General features: G+C 38.9%; 4 protein-coding genes across 7 annotated transcripts; 2 read left to right on the forward strand and 2 right to left on the reverse strand.

Moving 5' to 3' along the window:
- Positions 1–37: 37 nt before the first annotated feature.
- On the reverse strand, positions 38–5,660 carry LOC106936708 (seipin-like). Of its 3 annotated transcripts, XM_015017883.1 has the most exons (11): positions 5,375–5,660; positions 4,424–4,682; positions 4,273–4,351; positions 3,765–3,908; positions 3,639–3,674; positions 2,271–2,405; positions 2,060–2,157; positions 1,114–1,243; positions 960–1,008; positions 692–870; positions 38–455 (listed from the first exon to the last, which is right to left on the reverse strand). In XM_015017883.1, exons 1-10 carry the CDS (start codon positions 5,484–5,486, stop codon positions 734–736), a joined length of 1,179 nt encoding a protein of 392 aa, XP_014873369.1. In that variant the 5' UTR covers positions 5,487–5,660; the 3' UTR covers positions 38–455; positions 692–733. The 3 variants fall into 3 exon arrangements, with proteins under 3 accessions (XP_014873369.1, XP_014873367.1, XP_014873370.1); XM_015017881.1 differs by having other exon boundaries at positions 39–870; XM_015017884.1 differs by lacking the exon at positions 5,375–5,660 and adding an exon at positions 5,060–5,315 and having other exon boundaries at positions 39–870.
- Positions 5,661–7,693: 2,033 nt separating this feature from the next.
- On the forward strand, positions 7,694–9,769 carry rnaseh2c (ribonuclease H2, subunit C). 2 transcript variants are annotated; one of them, XM_015017886.1, is made up of 5 exons: positions 7,694–7,791; positions 8,536–8,726; positions 8,895–9,007; positions 9,130–9,249; positions 9,615–9,769. In XM_015017886.1, exons 2-5 carry the CDS (start codon positions 8,537–8,539, stop codon positions 9,636–9,638), a joined length of 447 nt encoding a protein of 148 aa, XP_014873372.1. In that variant the 5' UTR covers positions 7,694–7,791; position 8,536; the 3' UTR covers positions 9,639–9,769. The 2 variants fall into 2 exon arrangements, with proteins under 2 accessions (XP_014873372.1, XP_014873373.1); XM_015017887.1 differs by having other exon boundaries at positions 8,536–8,690.
- A 2,020-nt stretch (positions 9,770–11,789) lies between these two features.
- Positions 11,790–16,582, reverse strand: zbtb3 (zinc finger and BTB domain containing 3). Its single transcript, XM_015017885.1, has 4 exons — positions 16,280–16,582; positions 15,854–15,961; positions 14,112–14,917; positions 11,790–13,133 (listed from the first exon to the last, which is right to left on the reverse strand). Exons 3-4 carry the CDS (start codon positions 14,912–14,914, stop codon positions 12,065–12,067), a joined length of 1,872 nt encoding a protein of 623 aa, XP_014873371.1. The 5' UTR covers positions 14,915–14,917; positions 15,854–15,961; positions 16,280–16,582; the 3' UTR covers positions 11,790–12,064.
- On the forward strand, positions 15,968–17,663 carry LOC106936711 (tRNA 2'-phosphotransferase 1-like). The gene is made up of 4 exons (XM_015017888.1): positions 15,968–16,066; positions 16,560–16,640; positions 16,839–16,920; positions 17,381–17,663. Exons 2-4 carry the CDS (start codon positions 16,581–16,583, stop codon positions 17,605–17,607), a joined length of 369 nt encoding a protein of 122 aa, XP_014873374.1. The 5' UTR covers positions 15,968–16,066; positions 16,560–16,580; the 3' UTR covers positions 17,608–17,663.
- Positions 17,664–18,035: the final 372 nt, after the last annotated feature.

The following is an 18,035-nucleotide window of genomic DNA, read 5'->3' on the forward strand; positions in this document are numbered from 1 at the left end:
CACAAAAAACTCCCTGGAAAAAAAGAGAAACTTTGCTGCAGTAAAACCTTTTTATTGTGATACGCAACAGCAATGTGGAAACTGAGGCAACAGTTTACGTTCAGCTACAACTCAGGGCTCCTGCACTGGTAAGGGATTTAAAAGTTAATGCAATCTGGATAGGTTTGGGATAACAGAGAATTAAAAATATTGATATTTTAAAACTGTAATCTAGTTCCTTTCTCAATTTCATGGATGTTTAGCTTTGACAAAACATTTATCCACCCATCTATTTTAATTTGTTCCTTCAGTCAGGAAAATCAAGTCAGCCATCTATCCATCCATATGTCCATTTTAATTTGTTCCTCCAACCATAAATCAATTCATCCATCGACTCATCCATCCATCTTTTGTCTCCAGGTTTCCTATTTGAAGCCTGAGCTGAAACATTGACAGGGAACTCTAAAATGTTGAATCTGGAAATAATTTTAAACATTAAAATGTTTAGGAACTGTTTTCTAAATATTTGGATTTTTTTTTTTTCCTCATTTCCAAATTCATTTCACAAAACACAATCGGCAAAAATGAGTTAATTACAGAGAGTAACTTCAAAACATAAAAAGTGTTCTGATAATGCAATCTGTAAACAGGATTCAGAGTACATGATCCCACAAAACATTTGAAATTACAGTTCAGTGTTTAATTCTGATACCTTTACTTAAATCTCCAGACTAGTTTTCTTTCAATAAACACGTCAGGCTGCCTCAGACTGGCTCATATCACTCTGTGTGTGTCCGTTCTGCATGTCTGTGTTGGTACGCTCCAGGTGGCGCTCTTCCCCACTCATGTCTGTGGGATCGGTTTGCAGAGGACCCAGCCGCTCCGCAGCATCTGCAGATGAATTTATGCCATCAGTAAAAATCTGCCTGAAAATTAAAGCTATACCCGTGTTTGTGCCAGAATATTGAATTTCTTTGCACCTGCACTGAGATCCTTTTCATCCAGTGGCTGGAGATCATCTGTAGTGATCTGTAAGACAGACCTCAGAGGTGGATGACAGAAAATACACAGCAACATATTTCAAGGCTGCAGCCCTGCTCCCTTGACTTTGTCTGGTTTAAAGTTTCCTCTCACCTGCTCCGGGCTCTGAGGCAGCCTCAACAGCTGCCTCATGTAGCTCAGGAGGAAGAGGAAGCTGAGGAAGGTGAAGTTAGTTGCAACACCTATAAGGGCTGACAGGACGGGGTAGTAGAACAGCAAATATCTGAGAAGAGACACACAAATAGAAATAGAGGATTTTAAAAACAATCAGTGTTTACAGTCTGCTGCATTGGTCCCTAAGAGGGAGGTGAAAAGATAATCACCTTACGTTATTCACTATAGAAGGATTTACAGAGCAGTGAAAAGAGGTTCCTCTTTTTACCTTTGTGTTGCAAAGATTAGACAAGGGTAACGTGAATAAATACGAAATTCAGATTTCAAACAATTTATTAAGGTAAAGAAAGTTACCAAAACAATTCTGGGTTTATATGAAGAAGAAATTTCCTTCCTTGTTAAATCAAGATGTAAATCCTTTTTTTTTTTGAAAACTCAGTTAAATTTAACAGCCTTTTTATTGTGTGATTTTTGGCTCACAGAATCAAGAAATCATTTTAATAAAACCTCTCTGACAGGAACAGGAAGAAAAGCAACACATCATTCATTGAAGAAACTAATATTTGTAGAGCTGATCATTTCCAAGACTAAATGTTTCATTCACTAAAGGATAAAACATGGAAAAAAATAAATAAAATTAAACTGTTGTAAACCTTCCCAGGAGTTGTCGGTATAACAAAATTACTCCAGGAGCTCATCAACAACTCAACCAAGAAGTCACAAAATTAAAAACATCTAAAGTGATTCAGCAGTGAGGAAGAGACAGCAGGAGTGAGTAGATTGATCAGGTGAAAGTGGAACTTTTACAGAGATGTGAATCCCATTATAGCTGGTTTATGTTCAACCAGCTGCAAACCAAACTCTTTCACGTACAACATCAGAAATGCAGGATTTTGTGCAGCAATGCGTTGGCTGTCAGTCTCACCTCAAGCCAGTGAAATGGGCGTGCACAAACAGATGGGATGAGTAGATTTGGACTTTGCTGGACAGGATCTCAATGACAGCCATGACCGATGGAGAGTACTGAGCACAAACAAAGGAAGCATGTTTATTTGCAGAAACTGTAGAAATCATCTTCTCTCAAGTAAAAATATCTCCACTTTTAAAAAAAAAAAAAAAATCTGTGCATTTCTCACCGGGTCGTCTGTGAACTCTGAGAAGAGCTCCACCTCTACAACCTGCTTCTGCTCGGCTGCTCCGCTCAGAAATGCAGGGAGGAAGAGGAGAGTTCCCAGAGTGTTCAGCAGGTCAGATCGGTACCGCAGCATTCCCTAAACACAGCGAAACAACACACTTTATATACAAGCGCTGGTAAATATATCAGAACCTTGGTAAAGTCGTGTAAAAAGCCCTAAAATGGAAAGTTTTAAATCATTCTTGTGCAGAAGGACTCAGTCATGATCCAAAAAAATAAAAATAAAAATTCAGCTTGGATTCTGTCTGACTAAAGAAAACAGCTTCTCTTAAAGCTCCCGTCAAATTGTTTTGAGGATAGAATGGAAAACGTTTTTTTTCTCAACATTTCGAGATCCCCGTATGGTTGTTAATTTTTAAGATGCAATTTGCTGCAACTCTCAAACTGTGAGTTTACCTGTTGAGACATTCTGCTAGAAAGACTGTCTCCACACTAAACAGAGACCTGAACACAAATTAAGGATTACAGTAGATTGTCCAGTGTGAGATTCTTCTGTTGCAAGAACAGGATGAATTAATTTTAAGACTTTTTACACAGTAAAAAGTGTCAGTAAATGTGTCTGGCACATATAAAGGAGTATCAGTGCCCAGCAGTAAAAATCAAACAAAGCTGATTGGGTTAGTTTAATGAATGCTAGCAGGGATGAGCTCGCATGATGCCATCCAGAATGAATGTGGAAAACTTTAAACCTCACCAATTACTTACAATTTAGTTCCCTCCTAACGACTGCTCAAAAAAAAAAAAAAAAATGACGAGAATTGAGAAGTGAAGGACAAAAGTAACATCAGTCCTGAGAGATGCATCATTCTTCAGTGGATCATAAATTGTATGCCTGGTTTTTTATCAAATCCATCTTTGGGAATCACTTTGTTAAATTGTTGTGCAATTTTACTTTATGTTCGTTCTTGAATTCAGCTATCGAAAAGGGGTGCAGTTTTGAAAGACTTTGAGAAACCCTGCAATTATTGATCAGCCCTTCTTTAAAAGATAAGAAAATCTGGTTGGTTGGAAGCAAAATGCAGAGAAAGTTGTGGATGTCATAAAAGCTTTCCACTACACATCATTTATTACTTATCCTCAAACCAACTGGGATCCTTGTATAGAATTTATGTGCAATCTTCAGTGACATTGGTTGGCATTAGAAAACTGCATTTAAGCATGGATTGTAGTGTCAGTGTTTATATACGTCATATCTGTGACATTCAATCTGGTGTCAGAGTGATACACCGAGATCGCCGTCTGTCCCAGCAGAGCTCTGCACACGCCGAACTCATCTAACTCTGTTATTATGCGTCAGTGCTGTACTCACAAAGCGAGAGCTGGAGGCCTTCTGCAGCTGGCTTGCCTGAGAAACACAGCGCTTTGAGATTCACTGCAGAGAGTGATCATTTTCAAGCAGAAAGTGTGTTTGAAAATTGAAGTGACAGCAGCTTACAGTGCGAGCAGAGGAAGCCACTTGGCCTCCATCCTGAGAGAAGCATGTGGTTTTGATCATGAACATTCCCACCTCATGATTGGTTGGTGAGTCGGGCATCTCCAGCTGCAAATACATCCGATACACCTGGCCAAATGTCAGCACCTGCAAGAGATGATGATCTTTTGATAAATTCCACAAATCAGTAATTATTTAAGTTCTAGATGCTATTTGGGTTAACCAGAGTTGAGCAGAACTAAAACATTCAAACTCTGTGCAGGAAGACCCCAGGCTTCAAACCTAGGCCTTTTTACTGCAAGACAACAAGGGCTGCAAACTGCACCACTGTGCAGCTTGCTTCGTATTTATTCACTACTTTTTGTTGCATTTTCACAAAACAAAACACAAACATTAAAATACATTGAAGGTTGTGGTTGTCACATAACAGAAGATGGAAAATTTCAAGATGTATGAATAATTTTGGATGGCAGTGCAAGAAATGCTACAGATGGTCATTTTGTGTACCTACATGTTTCCTATTTGTCATCAAAGAGACGTTGGCCACAGGATAAGAGCACCAGAAAGCTGATGGCGATTCGCAGTCTGTCCTGTGATAAGAAAAGAAATTTGAACAAGAAGCTCACGTCTTCTCTGCGTCACACCAAACCCACCGCACCCACCTGTAGTAGTAGTACACCGGTGCAGAAAAAGCCGCTTTGGGCATGTAGGAGTAGTAGAAGGTCCCGTATAAAAAAGCTGCGATCCAGAGGAGCAGAAGTACCGTGGAGAACACAGTGAACCCCTGCAGGAGTCTGCGCTTTGCCCTGGAGAACCACAGGACCACTGCATGCTGAAACCGCGACAGAACCAGACCGATGATGACAGAAGGTTCTCCAACTTCTTCCTCTGAGGACAGGTGGCTTTCCTGATCCATTACACCTGAAAAAAACAGGACATTTTGGCAAACTGAGTTAACTGCAAGAAGCCCAAATGACCCAGTAAAACATCAAGTGACATTGAATATTCAAAATGTCTGAACTTTTCCAGATTTTCTTGGAAATTAGGACAGAAAGCACTGCACATGAACCAGAAAACAAAAGGTGTAGCAAATGAAATTACAAATTAAGGGCACAAGCTTTAAAATTCAAAGAAATGAGATTAGCAAAAACCACCGAGTCCAATCTGAGTCACAATGTGGGCCCGTTCACATCAGATGACTTCGAACTGTAACAAACTATCACAAAACGCTGCACAAAACCAGTAAATAACGATTCAACCAATAAAAAAGAAAGTAACACACAATGAAAAATACTCACCACAAAGCCTGTTAAGCAGTTAAACAGTAAAGAGTTAAATAAACATATGTGGAAGTAAAGCCTGAAACGGCTTTGGACTGTAATCATGAACAACTGTTTTTGAAACTGATGTATTTTAAAGTTTGAGGGTCAGTCCTAAGTTTGATTAACTTCAGTTGGATACAGTTTCTAAAAGAGTTAGAAATTATTATGAAGTCAAAACGTTAAGTTCCTGATGCTGTTCTCTTTAAACTCAAAGCTGTAAAAACATTTATCTATTGGGTAAGCAGCAGCAGAAGCCCTGCAGCTGTCCTCTCCCTTCCTTAAGAAACTCACCTCTGGTTCCTGTTGGCCGACTGAGAGTTGTTAGGAAATCGCTCCCTGAAGTCTCTCCGTCTGCAGTGATTTTGGTGAAATGCAGAAACGACTCCTTTACATGTCTTATCATCAGGGCTTTAAAAATCTGTCATTGGATGAAGTTTAGCCCAGCCCACATGAAGCACATTCTTGTGCTTCATTTCTTGTTCTTTTTGACTTATTATTATTCCCTTCATCTGATTTTGATTTCTGTTTGGTTTTCTGATTTTATTTCTCTGGTTGCCATCTGATCACGTGTTCTGTTCCTCGTTCTCTCACCTGCATTCAATCCAGTAATTATTCAGTCCAAGACAAATCATTTTGATTTGCTCTGTTTTTAAGCTGATTCCTTTTGTACATGTTACATTAGTTTCTCTTTTCAGTTCAGTGATACAGTTCAGTTTGATTTGAATCAGTTCAGTAAATAATGTTTACTTCAGTTCTTTACTGTACACATTTATTATAGTTTAGTTCAAAGTTCAGTTCCCTACAGTGAAGTTCAGTTCAGCTTAGTTCTGATCAGTTCAGTTTAGTAAATTTCAACTTAGTTATGTTTATCAGTTCACAATTCAGTTTCAAGTGAGCATCATTCATTTCAGTTCAGTAGAGCAAAGTTTAGTTCAGTTTAGTTCAAGTTAATGTCAATAAGTTCAGTTCAGTTCGGTTTGGTTCAGTTCACTTCAGGGCAGTGCAGTTCAGTTCAGCTTAATATAGCACAGCGTAATGACCTCAGCTTAGTTTGCAGACCAGTTCAGTAATTTATAGTTCACTACCATACAGTTTGGTTTAATAGAACAGACTTCAACTTCAGTTCTCAAGCTGCTGTCCTGCAACTTTTATATGTGTGCCTGGTCCAACACACATGAATCAAATGGCTGAATTAGTTCCTCAGTATGCAGTCAAGTTCTCCAGTCTTGCTAACAACCTGATTATTTGACTCAGGTGTGTAGAAATACATAAGAAAGTCACAGAACACATCTGAATACATCTGATTTAATATACTTAGTGTATTTTGGTTTTGTTCAGTTTTTTTTTCAGTACAAATCAGACAAGTTCAGTTTAATGTAAGATCCTTCAGTTCAAACACAGATTGGTCACCCTGACTGGAATAGTTAGAGGTTGCAGCATTGCATGATGGCTGTCACGGTATAATCCAGTCCTGTGAGGAGCCTTGTTTTATGCTCCAGTTGATTAATTTGGTGGGGGAATTGTAGAAAAAAAACAAAAACATCTTTTAGTGATATTATGACATAGAAACCCAAGGAAATGTTGCTACTCTGCACAGTTAGTTTGTTACACTCCCTCTGGCAAGTAACACAAAGAAAAGAAGCTTTGTCCTTAACCTTTGGGGGAATTTTAGTTTTTTTTTTCTTAGAAGAGGGTTTTAGACCATCTTGCAGGACTAACTAATCCTTAAAATTAAACATTAAGCATACAACTGTAATTTTTCTCTTCTATTGCTAAATACATGAGAAGAAACTGTTTTTATGACTTGCTATGGGTAAAAAAAGAACCTAAAGTTTTTCAATAATATACATCTTAATTGCAATTCATCACAAACTTTGATCTGGGTTTAATGTTGATGACATACAACTATTTTCAAATAATATTTCTGTCCATACAAAAGATCCATAGCACAAGACATTGTTTTTGTCACATTTTTATTCATACCTTATATAATTGTTTTTAAATTTTCATTGTGTATTTTATATGTTAAATTAATTCCTTTGTATTTGTTTATCTTCATTTATTTTCCTCTCAAAGCACTTTGTGCAAATGATCCTCAACAACTAAACTTGCCTTGTCTAAAGATTTAATTTAAAACTGGAATTTGATATGTTGTTTTATTGCATAAACACATGGTCTGCTGAGGTATGAAGTTTTAGAAATATTTTTCTGAAAATGGACAAACAAATGAGTGAGAAGCTGGAAAATCAGCAAAAGAACTTTAAAAGTCCTTCCAAAACATGTAATAATTCTAAAATATTGCAAATAAAAAGTCTGGAGATTTGGAAGCGGAAATCGAGAAAATGAAGGGTGTTTGTGCAGTGCAGTAGTCTAAGAAAATTTGATCCTTTAGGTGATTAGTTTACCTCACGTAATATTCACAGTAGTTATGATGCTACTCTCAACCTAAAATCTAAACGGGAACAATTAGGAAAAAGCTAAACTTTCCATGTTGTCTCAAAACAAGTTAAGCAGATTCACCTCCTACCATAGGGTCCAGTAGAAGATTAGAATAATGCCTCCTCAGACCAGCAGGGGGCAGTATCCGCTGTCTGAACCGAAACACCGCGCCAAAATATGTTTTAGTGAAAAGAAGAAGACAGCTGGCGGAAACCGTAGGAAACGGTCCATGTTTACATTTCATGTTACATTTGGGAAACAGAAGGAAGGTAATAATTGTTTTATTCTGTACAAATCTTTTCCATTGCAGTTTAGCGATATTTGAGTGAAACAAATATTGCTTCGTCTTTACTTAATAAGCCGTGGTTTTTGTATTTCACCAAGGCGAAGCATCAGATCCAGCAGCAGCTTCAGTCATAGTAAAAAAAGAAGAAAGTGCACCCTGTTTTATTTCAGGGGTTTTACGTAAAAGTCGATCATTGAAATGATTCGGTCTTTCCCGTTTACTGTTTCTGGAATGAGTAAAGATACATTTCCAGTAAAGCCCAACTCATCACCATGCTTTAGTGTTGGTTTGAGGTGTTGATAGGCTCTGTATGGTTTTCACCTTCGTATACAGTACTGAAACTGTGTACATGTACAAAATATGGCAATGCGAGAGTGGCATAAATTAAATAATATGTCTTAAAGTAGGGAATGAATCTCACAGCTGAATGTTTTAACTCATTAAAGTTAAAAATTAAAACAAGCATCAGACAAAATGGAAAATAACATTTAAAACTGCTGGACTTGGAGAAACTGACTGATACGTTTTATTTTTGGTTTTGTTTTGCAGGCCGAATCTGAAACTGTCCCTGATTTTTGCATTTATTTTCCACACAGCTTCATGTTGTAGATGGAAAATTAGAAACAGTTCCTATAGCTTAGAAATTGATCAGTAATCAAGCCTGAAATGACTTCATGTTGAAAGAGAAATGAGGGTTAATTTCTCCTCTCTTGTCTTCTGGTTGCAGGATGTCCTGTAATGCCAGTGTTACTTGTCTCCACCTGTCCTCACTAAAGCGGGCAGAAAAAGCCCCGGTCCACCTCATGCCCTGTGAGATTGAGCACACTGGGCACGCCCAGGTCTCTCAGTATTTCACTGCAACAACAAAAGAAAACAAGAAAGGTACAAAGACAGATTGTAGACCTGTATTTGCTACCGGTAATACCGGTCTACAAGTTACCATAATACTGCTGTGTTTTAGTCATATTTCTCCTTCATGTTTTAGAAAGTGTTTATCATGTAGTTTAGCTAAGCAATAAAGGTGTATAAACTTCTTTCCACTTCATAATTATGCTGTTTGTAACTAACATATCTGTCCATTTGCAGACAAGACAGTGTCATTCAGAGGACGCGGGCTAAAGGGACAGGAGATCAGCTGTCCTCAGGGCCACACGGGTCTGGTTCTGAAGGAGGTCGACAGACACGGCTCTGACCAGGAGGTAAGCTCATGCTCTCCACAGCAGCGGAAACCTCTCCAACTCTCTGGCTCATGAAAACGTGGAAATCCACCGTCCATGAGAGGCAGAACATCAGATACAAGCCAATGACTCTCTGTCCACAGGACAGGAAGGTGAAGGTGACCTCGGTGTTTGACAAGCTCACCTACTGGAACCTGGAAACGCCTCCGACTTCAGACGACATCGTGGTGATGGCGATGGACTGGCCCGAGCTGGCTGAGGCAGTGAGTCATTGATGGACTTTATTTTGAAACTATAATAATTCAAATATTACTGAGGTTGTATGCATATATTTGAGCCTGTGTGTGCACAAGAAAATTCACACCAAATTCTCATTTTTTGTAAAAACACTGAAATAATATTTTATATTATTCCACTCTGACAAAAAAAAACAAAAACAAAAAAACCTTCATATAAATCATTGAACTAACAAACTTTAAAAGATTCTTACCCTTGAGTGTAATAAATACTCCCAATTGAACTGTGTGTTTGACAGCAATCCTTCATTTCTATCAATTTTTTCTGGAATAAAATCTGAATCTAAGAGGTTGCGCATGTTGGCTGATGTTCATCTTCTGTATTTTCACAGATCCATGGGACAGTTGAAGACTGAAGACACTTGAGGCTGATTACATGTGACACAAGCAAAGCCCACTTATTGCTGCTTAATCTATATAGTGTTCCTGTCTCAGAGCAATAAAATGTTTTGGGTTTTTTTTGTAAATAAAAAAAACTAAAACACCAGCTGAAGAGAATTTTGTGAATTAGTAAAAAAATCAAACATTTGTGCCACAGAACACCATTTATTCACAACGTGACATTTATATATTGGACATTAGCACTCACAAAACCGTCTAAATGATCACTGCTGTTGTCCATTAAAAGTATCAGTTTAAAACTCTTTTTTTAACAGTAATTTCAACATTTTTTTTTATAGAAAGTGTCTTGAAACATTTTAAATAGTGCAGAACAAGAACTTCCACAGACTCAATCAGGCACATACAAAGACATTAAGATAAGGCAAACATTTAGTGGATTACCTCCTTTTTTTTTTACTCCACCCTTCATCTGGTTTCCTGCCTCCGGTTAAAGGCATGAAGTGGGTGTAGTGAAGAACGGTTTGACGTGAGCCAATGTTGGTCCATTAAAAGTGCAGGTGTTTAGTGAATCTAAATGTTAACGGATTGTCCTGACTGTTGCAGAATGAATCAGCTGAAACCTGGAATGGTTTGTTTAATGTACTCAAAGAATGAAATGCGAAGCAAAATGGAGTGAATAAATACTGTCGGAAATTTACCTTCTACAGGAAAGAGATGCATCAGAAATGTGACCAACTTTTAGCTTCATCCTGTTGATAGCAAAACACAACATTAACATTATCTCCATCTAAATCTGCTGGCTCACAGTAACAGGACACCAATACATAGTACAACTTATATAATATCAATTCCTTTTTTAACTTGCATGGTAAACAACTTGGTGTACAATTCTTTATAATGTTTTAATAAAGCTCATTAATAACCAATTGTTACGACCATATGAGACTATCAAACTGAACTCACAATGACAAAATAATTTGTTACAACCTAAACTATAAAATGCTCTTCAGATATAAAAAGTAGGAGGTAAAATTTTTCATGGTTTTCTTACAGCGATATGTCGATGTTAGTCAAGCAGATACTCAAACCACTGAAGCATGTTTTGCTTTTGTGCTTACGAGGAGATTCAACCGCTGCTGCTGTTAGGAGAGGCTTTTTGGTCTTTATCGATCATTTCTTAACTGTGCAATCTTTTGAAAAAGCTTTTTTTTAACACAGTAGCAAATATTAACCTCGGTGTGAAACTGAACCATTAGGTTAGTTTGATATTCATAACCTGAACCAACAATCTGTGAAAAGGGCAAAAATAAACCTGAATAATACCAGTAAGTGTAACAATAACAAAAAAACAACTGCTCAACTTCTAGGATCAATTAAATCTAAGCTTTAGATTATTCCTAAATTATTTACTTTATTACTCACTTAATTTTTAAACCACATGTTTTAAACATGGGTTTGTGCAGTGAATAATAGATAATGTTCATTTTTGTACTTTGTGTCCTACAAAGGTTGCAGTTTTAACATCACTAAATGTCAAACAGGTCAAGAGTTACGGCTACTTTAGTAATGAACTGCATATTGCATTTACCGTCAGGTGTCAATGTGATTCTAGTCCAATTTTTTTCTGGGGTTTTTCAACAGATAATCACACAAGCATAAACTTAATTAACTTTGTTTGCTGAAAACTCTTTGTCCACAAAATAACATTGTTGAATGTTTTAAAAACATCGCAAAAGACAATCAAACTCAAATAAATGATCATAAAAATTGTTAGTTGTCTAGGCCTGTCACGATAAACAATAAATCAATCGCTTGATAAATGAAAATTATCATCCTACAGGATGATCGGCTACGAAGCGACAAGCGACAATGTTGGAAAGATTAAGATTATAAGATTGTCATAAGGGGAAAATTGGGGCAAAAAAAAAAAAATCGTGTAATGTGAACTGGGCTTAAGGGAGGAGTGAAGTATTGCATCAGGTCGTCAGAGATGCCAAACTTCTCTATTCTTCTCTATCTAAATCTAATGATTTATAGTATACAGACTTCATAATCTGCACTCTTTTGGTTGAATGTAGTTTTTATTTCCACTTTGGTTTTATGTTGTTTAGTTATTATTCAAGAGCATTTTTTGTTAACGGAGATTCAGAGTTAATTTTATTTTCGTTTTTGGTTGTTTTGTTTACCAGTTCCAGTATTAAATGTTCTTTTGAAAATAACATGTATCTATTTTTGGCAGGGTATCACTTGCATTATTATGTCATTTCCATTAAATCAGTATAAAAAGCTCTTTAAACAATATTACCGTTTATCGCAATAATTTTTGAGCAAAATTTGTTACCGTGACAGGCCTAGTTGTTCCACTACTAAATGTAAGTTTTGATTTAGTGTTAATAGATCAGGTTAAAGTTCACATATTTGGGAATAAGTGGGGAGCGTGTTAGCAGTGAGGAGGGGGCTGCGGCAGCAGGGGTCCCTCTGTGTCTCCCTTGCTGCGTTTAGCGGGCAGCGTCTGGTCGTGAGCTTTGCGGATGTGTCGGTACAAATCCCCAGACTGCGTGTAGCTCCTGTAACAGTAGCGGCACTCGTAAGGCCGTTCGCGTGTGTGCACAATGGCGTGGCGTCTTAGAGTATATGTGCATGAAAATGTCTTCCCACAGACCCCACATGTTGGCACGTCTTCAACGAAGTTTCCCATGGAGTCCTGGAGTTCTTGGAAGTAGCCGGGAGGGTCCGGATGTTGCTGAGAGGAGGACGGAGGAACAAGGGAGGAAGCGAAGGAGGAAGTGTCCTGGGAGGAGGGTCCGACGCCCGAAGATGAGGAAGAGGGTGAGAGGGGGAAGGAGTAGTCATTTGAATGAGGGTTTATTTGTAGGAGTCCCTGTGAATGTGTGGAAACAAAATGAGGACTATTCAGCTCTTCTTCCTGGATATCCTCCTCGTATTCCTCTTCCACATCCATCACCGATTCTTTCTCCCCGATGTCTTCTTTCTCCTCCTCTAGCTCTTCATCAGAAATAATAATTGCCTCTTCTTTGATTTTCAAAATCTCTTCATTGTCTCCTGTCCTCGCTCCACCTGGAGGATGTGATCGTCTTCCAGCCACAAGCGGCGCTTCGGTTTTGTCCTCTGGACGTTGAAGCGTTCGCATTTGAGGAGCGCGTTGAAGGTCTGAGCTCTGATGCTGGAGCGTTACTGCGCTCTGGATTCTGATTTGTAATGGTGCTTGTTGAAGAGCCGACTGTCTGGAGTTGGTCTGGAAGTTTTTGGTCAGGGTGGGTGCTTGGATTGACTTGACCATCCTCTGTTCTCTGGTAAGAATGTTTCTGTGGTCAGTCTCAGAGAGATTCTCAGCAGGACGGTCAGCACACGGTCTGAGCTGTTCTGGATGTCCTCCGACGGAAAGGTGGGATTCTGAAACGTTGAGAGAGACTACAGACCGAACACCAGACTGGCTCTGAGGAAGCAGAGAGGAGGAAGAGGAGGAAGGCTGCTGGATCGCACTGTAGCTGGTTAAAAACAGATAAACAGACTCAAAATCAGATATAAAGAACAGAGACCAGAATACCTTGGATTACCTAATAAAGCCATCAGTAATCTGTACATTAAAAGAAATCAATGTTATGTTTTATGCAGATGTTGTCACTTACTCATTTTATTTAATAACACAAAAATACATGTTTTGGGAATCCAGGTCACGGGTCAATTCACTCATTAACTGCTTGTTTGTTCCTTCACTTAAGTAATAAACAGTAACAATCTGTGGAGATGAACAGAGGATTCAGCTGATTATCAGATTGACCTGCTCAGACTCATGATAAAACTCAACCAGAAACTCAAAAGTCTGATTTTGGCCCCATCAGTGAAAGCATCATTATCACAACACTCTTCTGTGTGGAAGTTTTTACTGCAGGAAGAACACTAAAAAAATTAGCCGTTTTCTGCTTCATGACAGCTTAATTTCGACAGTGTTACTGAAATCTAATAGGTGAGGTCAGAGTTTCTGTCCTCTTACAAGGAATACACCCACAGACTCATCTTCACAACTACTACCGTTAAGTACTAATAAGTGCTACATGCTAATATAACATGCTAAAGACAGTTTAAAATGTTTTGTTGTTATAACAGCCTTCTTTATGTGATCCATTTCTAAGTATTTTAAATCAAAACATTCTAACATGGGGTTAGGCAATGCTAATCTGCACCATAAATCCTTGCACTAACATATATGTTAGTATTAGGAACTAACATATATGTTAGTAACAAACCACTATCAAACTTACATATATGTAAGTTTGTTAGTGGGGTTTCTCAGACCAACTATGTTCACTGTACAAAGATGTTTCAGATTTTTAATTTTTGGATAATCTACACAGAAACCACAAAGTAAAAACCTTTGTAAAGTATAATAACTGGAGGTAAAGATGGAGGACACACATATTTTAATTTAGATTGATTAAAACGGGGAAGGAACAAGAGACCATTACCTGTATGTCTCTGTGGTGCTGCATGGACTGCAGAGAGCAGATCCTTCGCCTTGACCCCCTGTGCTCATCTTGGTGAGACTTACAGGGACAAAGGCAGATATGTTTGTCTGGCTCTGCACCAGCTCCCCTGCTGGGGGCAAAGGAGGACAGTCCATGCCTGGCTGGGTGGTATCAGCAAGGTCAGGGCTCAGAGGAGTTTGTATCTTTGATGAACTTCCACCTGTCCTCTGCTCAGACTTCACACACTCCAACTGAGTCCCATCTGCCACTTCAGATACTGAGGACAAAGGCACTGCTGTGGTCACTGGATTTGAGTGGTCTGCAACCATGGCCACCAGGGACTCAGCTGGGTGACCACAAGCTGCTTCTGGTACCTTCCTCAACCCGCCGCTCTCTTCAGAGCGTGTGCTGTCGGCCTCAGCCAGGGGCCCGCGCCTCTGCAGCCGCCTCTTACACACTCTCACCACCTCGTTCATGTGCAGAAAGCTTGCGGCAGCCAAGATGTCCTCCACAGGAGGAGACTCGTCCAGTTGCAGCACACCTTCATAGACAAAGTCCAAAAGCAAGCCAAATGCAGCAGATGTGACAATGTCATTGTCAAGTGTGACACAGCTGCTGGTGCTGCTCCCCGCTGGAGAGTCTGAGTAAAACATGTGAAAGAAAGGCGAGCATGAGGCCAAAACCGCCCGGTGAGCCAGGAAACGGGATGAACCCACTTGTACGGTGCAATCGCAAAGGAAGCCCCGCTGCCGCTGGGAACGCAGAGCTGAGAGCAACTGCTGGGAATGCTGAGGAAACTCCATGACCTGAGATAAGAAGGGAGTACAAATCAACTGTAGAAAGATAAAACAAACAAAAAAAATCCCTCAAAAGGTTCTGAATAAAACACAACAATAATGTTTCAAGTTAATTGATGCAAAAATGTGGCATATGGATTAACAAGAAAATGTTTAATTTCTGTTTTTGTCCTCCCTGGCACCTCTACAATTAACATCTTTTGTTGATTACGTCAACTCAGCACATGTCTAATCCAACTCAGCATTGCCTTTCTAGTAGAAACATGCCACGTTCTGAAAGTTGCAGGTTGGGAACACTTGAATCAGACTTGTATGTCTAGCATATGCTACAGATGCTTGATTGTGTTGCGATCTGGGAAATCTGGAGGCTAAGCCAACATCTGAAACTTGTTTTATTCCTTTAATTCTTCTTGAAATATTTTTGTTTTCACACCGGTTGGATGCAAATGAAATAAAATTGTGTAAATGGTCTGCAACCATACAAGTAACATTCAAACCAAATGTAGAGCCAAATGTTTCACAGCAAAAACTTCCCTTAGGCATTCCATCACTTTAACAAGCTTGTTGTCCCCAGATGTCATGAGTTTCCCAGAAAATTGATCAGATCAGGTCATGGTTCACTTTCATCAATGAACCTTTGCTGTCCATGACCGTGTCACTGGCTCACCACTTTTTCTTCTTTCTTATATACAGACCAGACAAGTAACACCCTAAAAAAAGCCGCAATTTTGGTTCTGTTCTGACAATTGGTTCTGTCGTCTAGCAATCATAATTTGGTCTTTGTGAAACTCAAATCTACACGTTTGCTCATTATTTCTGTTTCCAAGTATATTTCAGGACAAAATGCTCAGATGATGCATATACATCCTGTTAACCCCAAACAGATATATATATATATATATGTATGTATGTATGTATGTATGTGGAAAAAAACCAATAACTCACGATGAAGACAGAATGCTTCCGTCTCCAAACTCCTTTCTGGCTGCTGAATCTTCCAAGTGCTGCTCTGCTTTACCGTATCCTATTCTCCATGGCAACCAGGCTGAATTTCTGCGTCCAAAGAAAAGGACTGAACCTTAACGTATGACATATATTAACAAGGTATGCATTGCAGATAAAAAACCGAAACGTCCCTCACAACATTGTGCACATCAGGTAAAAACCACGAATATCTCCGAATATTATTCAAGCACAAAAACATTAGCATTAGCACAACTATGCTAACACTAGTTAGCAAAATTAGCTCAGCGCCTGAGTTAAAATTTTAGCGCCGGAAGCTTTGAGGCTGAGTGGGAGTTGAACCAGAAACAATTCGTTTAAACGCTTCTTCGTCGCCTTATATTAAATGTAAATACTACATTAATTTACCTGTATCAACTGTTATGTTTCTCAACAATGGCTGCGGTTTTTCCTCTGTGGTGCCACTTCACCGCATAAGGATGTGCTGCCACCTACAGGCGGAGGTGTGAAACAGACAGGAAGTGGAAACAAGGACGATTGCTGAATCTACTGACCAAAATAATATGGGCGACTGCTCATTAAATATAATTATAGAGCAGGGCTGACACTACTAAATAAAGCGTAAAGTTGTCACGGTAAAATGTAAATTAATTCAATTAATAACTCGTTCCTAAATTTCCTGCACAAGATCTGATCTACCTGTATTTTAATGGACAGAGGAAGAGGAAGAGGAGGAAAAAGAGGAGGCAGAGGGAAGCGTAGTGAGGAGGTGAGATCCCTATTTATTGAACCAGTTTGCCAATGTGTTGCCTCCCTAAGTTTTGATTTTAAAAATGTGTACTTTTGGCTGTCAGGCAGCATGACAGATTTGACACAGTGCAAGCTTGGTTCTAAATATAAAACAGAGCTATTATTAGGTTTGGAAGAGAGTTGAGTGTGTATCAAATGAGACCTTCTTTACCACCAGGACAAAGATGTTCATCTGTCTAAATCCATGTCTTATGTGCTTCGTCATGGAGCCACACAGATGGGACTTCAAATGGCCACAGGTGAGTGACACTTTCACCGTTTCAGACAGAATTGAATGACTTTCTTATGATCAATTCGTCCAGGAGAGAGACACGGCTAAACACAGAAGAACTGAACTAGGAGTATTTTCTATGGGCTTGCAAGAGTTTAAAGTTAATTGCAGTTGTAGTTTCTGCTGATAATAAACTTCTTAAAACAATTTTAGTAATGAACTGAACTTGACTGCGTCGTTTGATTGTGTGACTGAACTCAATCTTAGGGGGAAGTGCATTGAGATGATGTGTTGTGAATTAGTTCTATGTAAATAAACTGAAATGAATTTGATTTATTTTTGACAACAATAATGTTTCACTCAACAGATGTCTAGTCAATGATATATAAAAATGTTGCATCATGGAAACAATTTAAAAATATCATGTAGATTTACTCAAACTAAACTGTAAAATGTGACCATAGCTGTAACAACTTGTATCTCCACAGATGGCTTCCTGTTTGTGGAGGACCTCCTGGCTCACCCACAGTTCCACTTGTACACATTAGAAGACGTAGAGAGAGTCGTATCCACAAGTGACAAGCAGCGCTTCAAGCTCCGCTCCCACCCAGAGGATGGCCGGCTGCAGATTCGGGCCAATCAGGGACATTCACTACAGGCAGGCAGAGCAGACACGTTCCTAATTAAATCGCATTCATTTAAGTTTAGTATGTAATTCCAATTGACAACAAACGTAGTTTTCATGATGAAAATTAAACGCATTTACAATTATATCCGATTTGGTTCAGATTCAAACCAACCTAATTCTGGCACAGTGTACAAATTCTGATCCAGTTAAAGGTAGTATAATTCAATAAAAGTTACTGTACACTTCAGACATTGATAATGACCATCCACATTTAATATGAACAGATAAAAAGTCATTTGCATCAAGTGTTGGACTTTGCTGCACTCCCACATCCTGAACAAGCATGTGGTGATAATGGTGAAAAAATAGATCTTCCTTTACACAGGAAAACCTCCAGCTGACCACATGAAGTGTGATAGTGACAGCATTTAGTGACAACACTTCCCAGATAGCACAGAATGATTGAAACAACATTGAATCAATGTCAGCTCTTTTGCCACACCCCTTCCCCTCCT

Source organism: Poecilia latipinna, unplaced genomic scaffold, assembly GCF_001443285.1.
Source record: "Poecilia latipinna isolate Pla-1442-1.1 unplaced genomic scaffold, P_latipinna-1.0 Scaffold2199, whole genome shotgun sequence".
In the NCBI taxonomy this organism is placed as follows: Eukaryota; Metazoa; Chordata; class Actinopteri; order Cyprinodontiformes; family Poeciliidae; genus Poecilia; species Poecilia latipinna.

What these genes read in the sequence shown, in the direction of transcription:
- LOC106936708 (XM_015017883.1), bottom strand. Translation starts at nt 5,486, where the DNA reads ATGATAAGACATGTAAAGGAGTCGTTTCTGCATTTCACCAAAATCACT. An exon ending in TCGGCCAACAGGAACCAGAG is followed by an intron (nt 4,683 to 5,374) that starts GTGAGTTTCTTA and finishes TGTTTTTTTCAG; the next exon opens with GTGTAATGGATCAGGAAAGC. An exon ending in CAGAGTTCACAGACGACCCG is followed by an intron (nt 2,158 to 2,270) that starts GTGAGAAATGCA and finishes GTTTGTGCTCAG; the next exon opens with TACTCTCCATCGGTCATGGC.
- zbtb3 (XM_015017885.1), bottom strand. Translation starts at nt 14,914, where the DNA reads ATGGAGTTTCCTCAGCATTCCCAGCAGTTGCTCTCAGCTCTGCGTTCC. An exon ending in AGCACCACAGAGACATACAG is followed by an intron (nt 13,134 to 14,111) that starts GTAATGGTCTCT and finishes GTTTTTAACCAG; the next exon opens with CTACAGTGCGATCCAGCAGC.
- rnaseh2c (XM_015017886.1), top strand. Translation starts at nt 8,537, where the DNA reads ATGTCCTGTAATGCCAGTGTTACTTGTCTCCACCTGTCCTCACTAAAG. An exon ending in TAGACCTGTATTTGCTACCG is followed by an intron (nt 8,727 to 8,894) that starts GTAATACCGGTC and finishes GTCCATTTGCAG; the next exon opens with ACAAGACAGTGTCATTCAGA. An exon ending in GGCCCGAGCTGGCTGAGGCA is followed by an intron (nt 9,250 to 9,614) that starts GTGAGTCATTGA and finishes GTATTTTCACAG; the next exon opens with ATCCATGGGACAGTTGAAGA.
- LOC106936711 (XM_015017888.1), top strand. Translation starts at nt 16,581, where the DNA reads ATGGACAGAGGAAGAGGAAGAGGAGGAAAAAGAGGAGGCAGAGGGAAG. An exon ending in GAGGGAAGCGTAGTGAGGAG is followed by an intron (nt 16,641 to 16,838) that starts GTGAGATCCCTA and finishes CTTTACCACCAG; the next exon opens with GACAAAGATGTTCATCTGTC. An exon ending in GGGACTTCAAATGGCCACAG is followed by an intron (nt 16,921 to 17,380) that starts GTGAGTGACACT and finishes GTATCTCCACAG; the next exon opens with ATGGCTTCCTGTTTGTGGAG.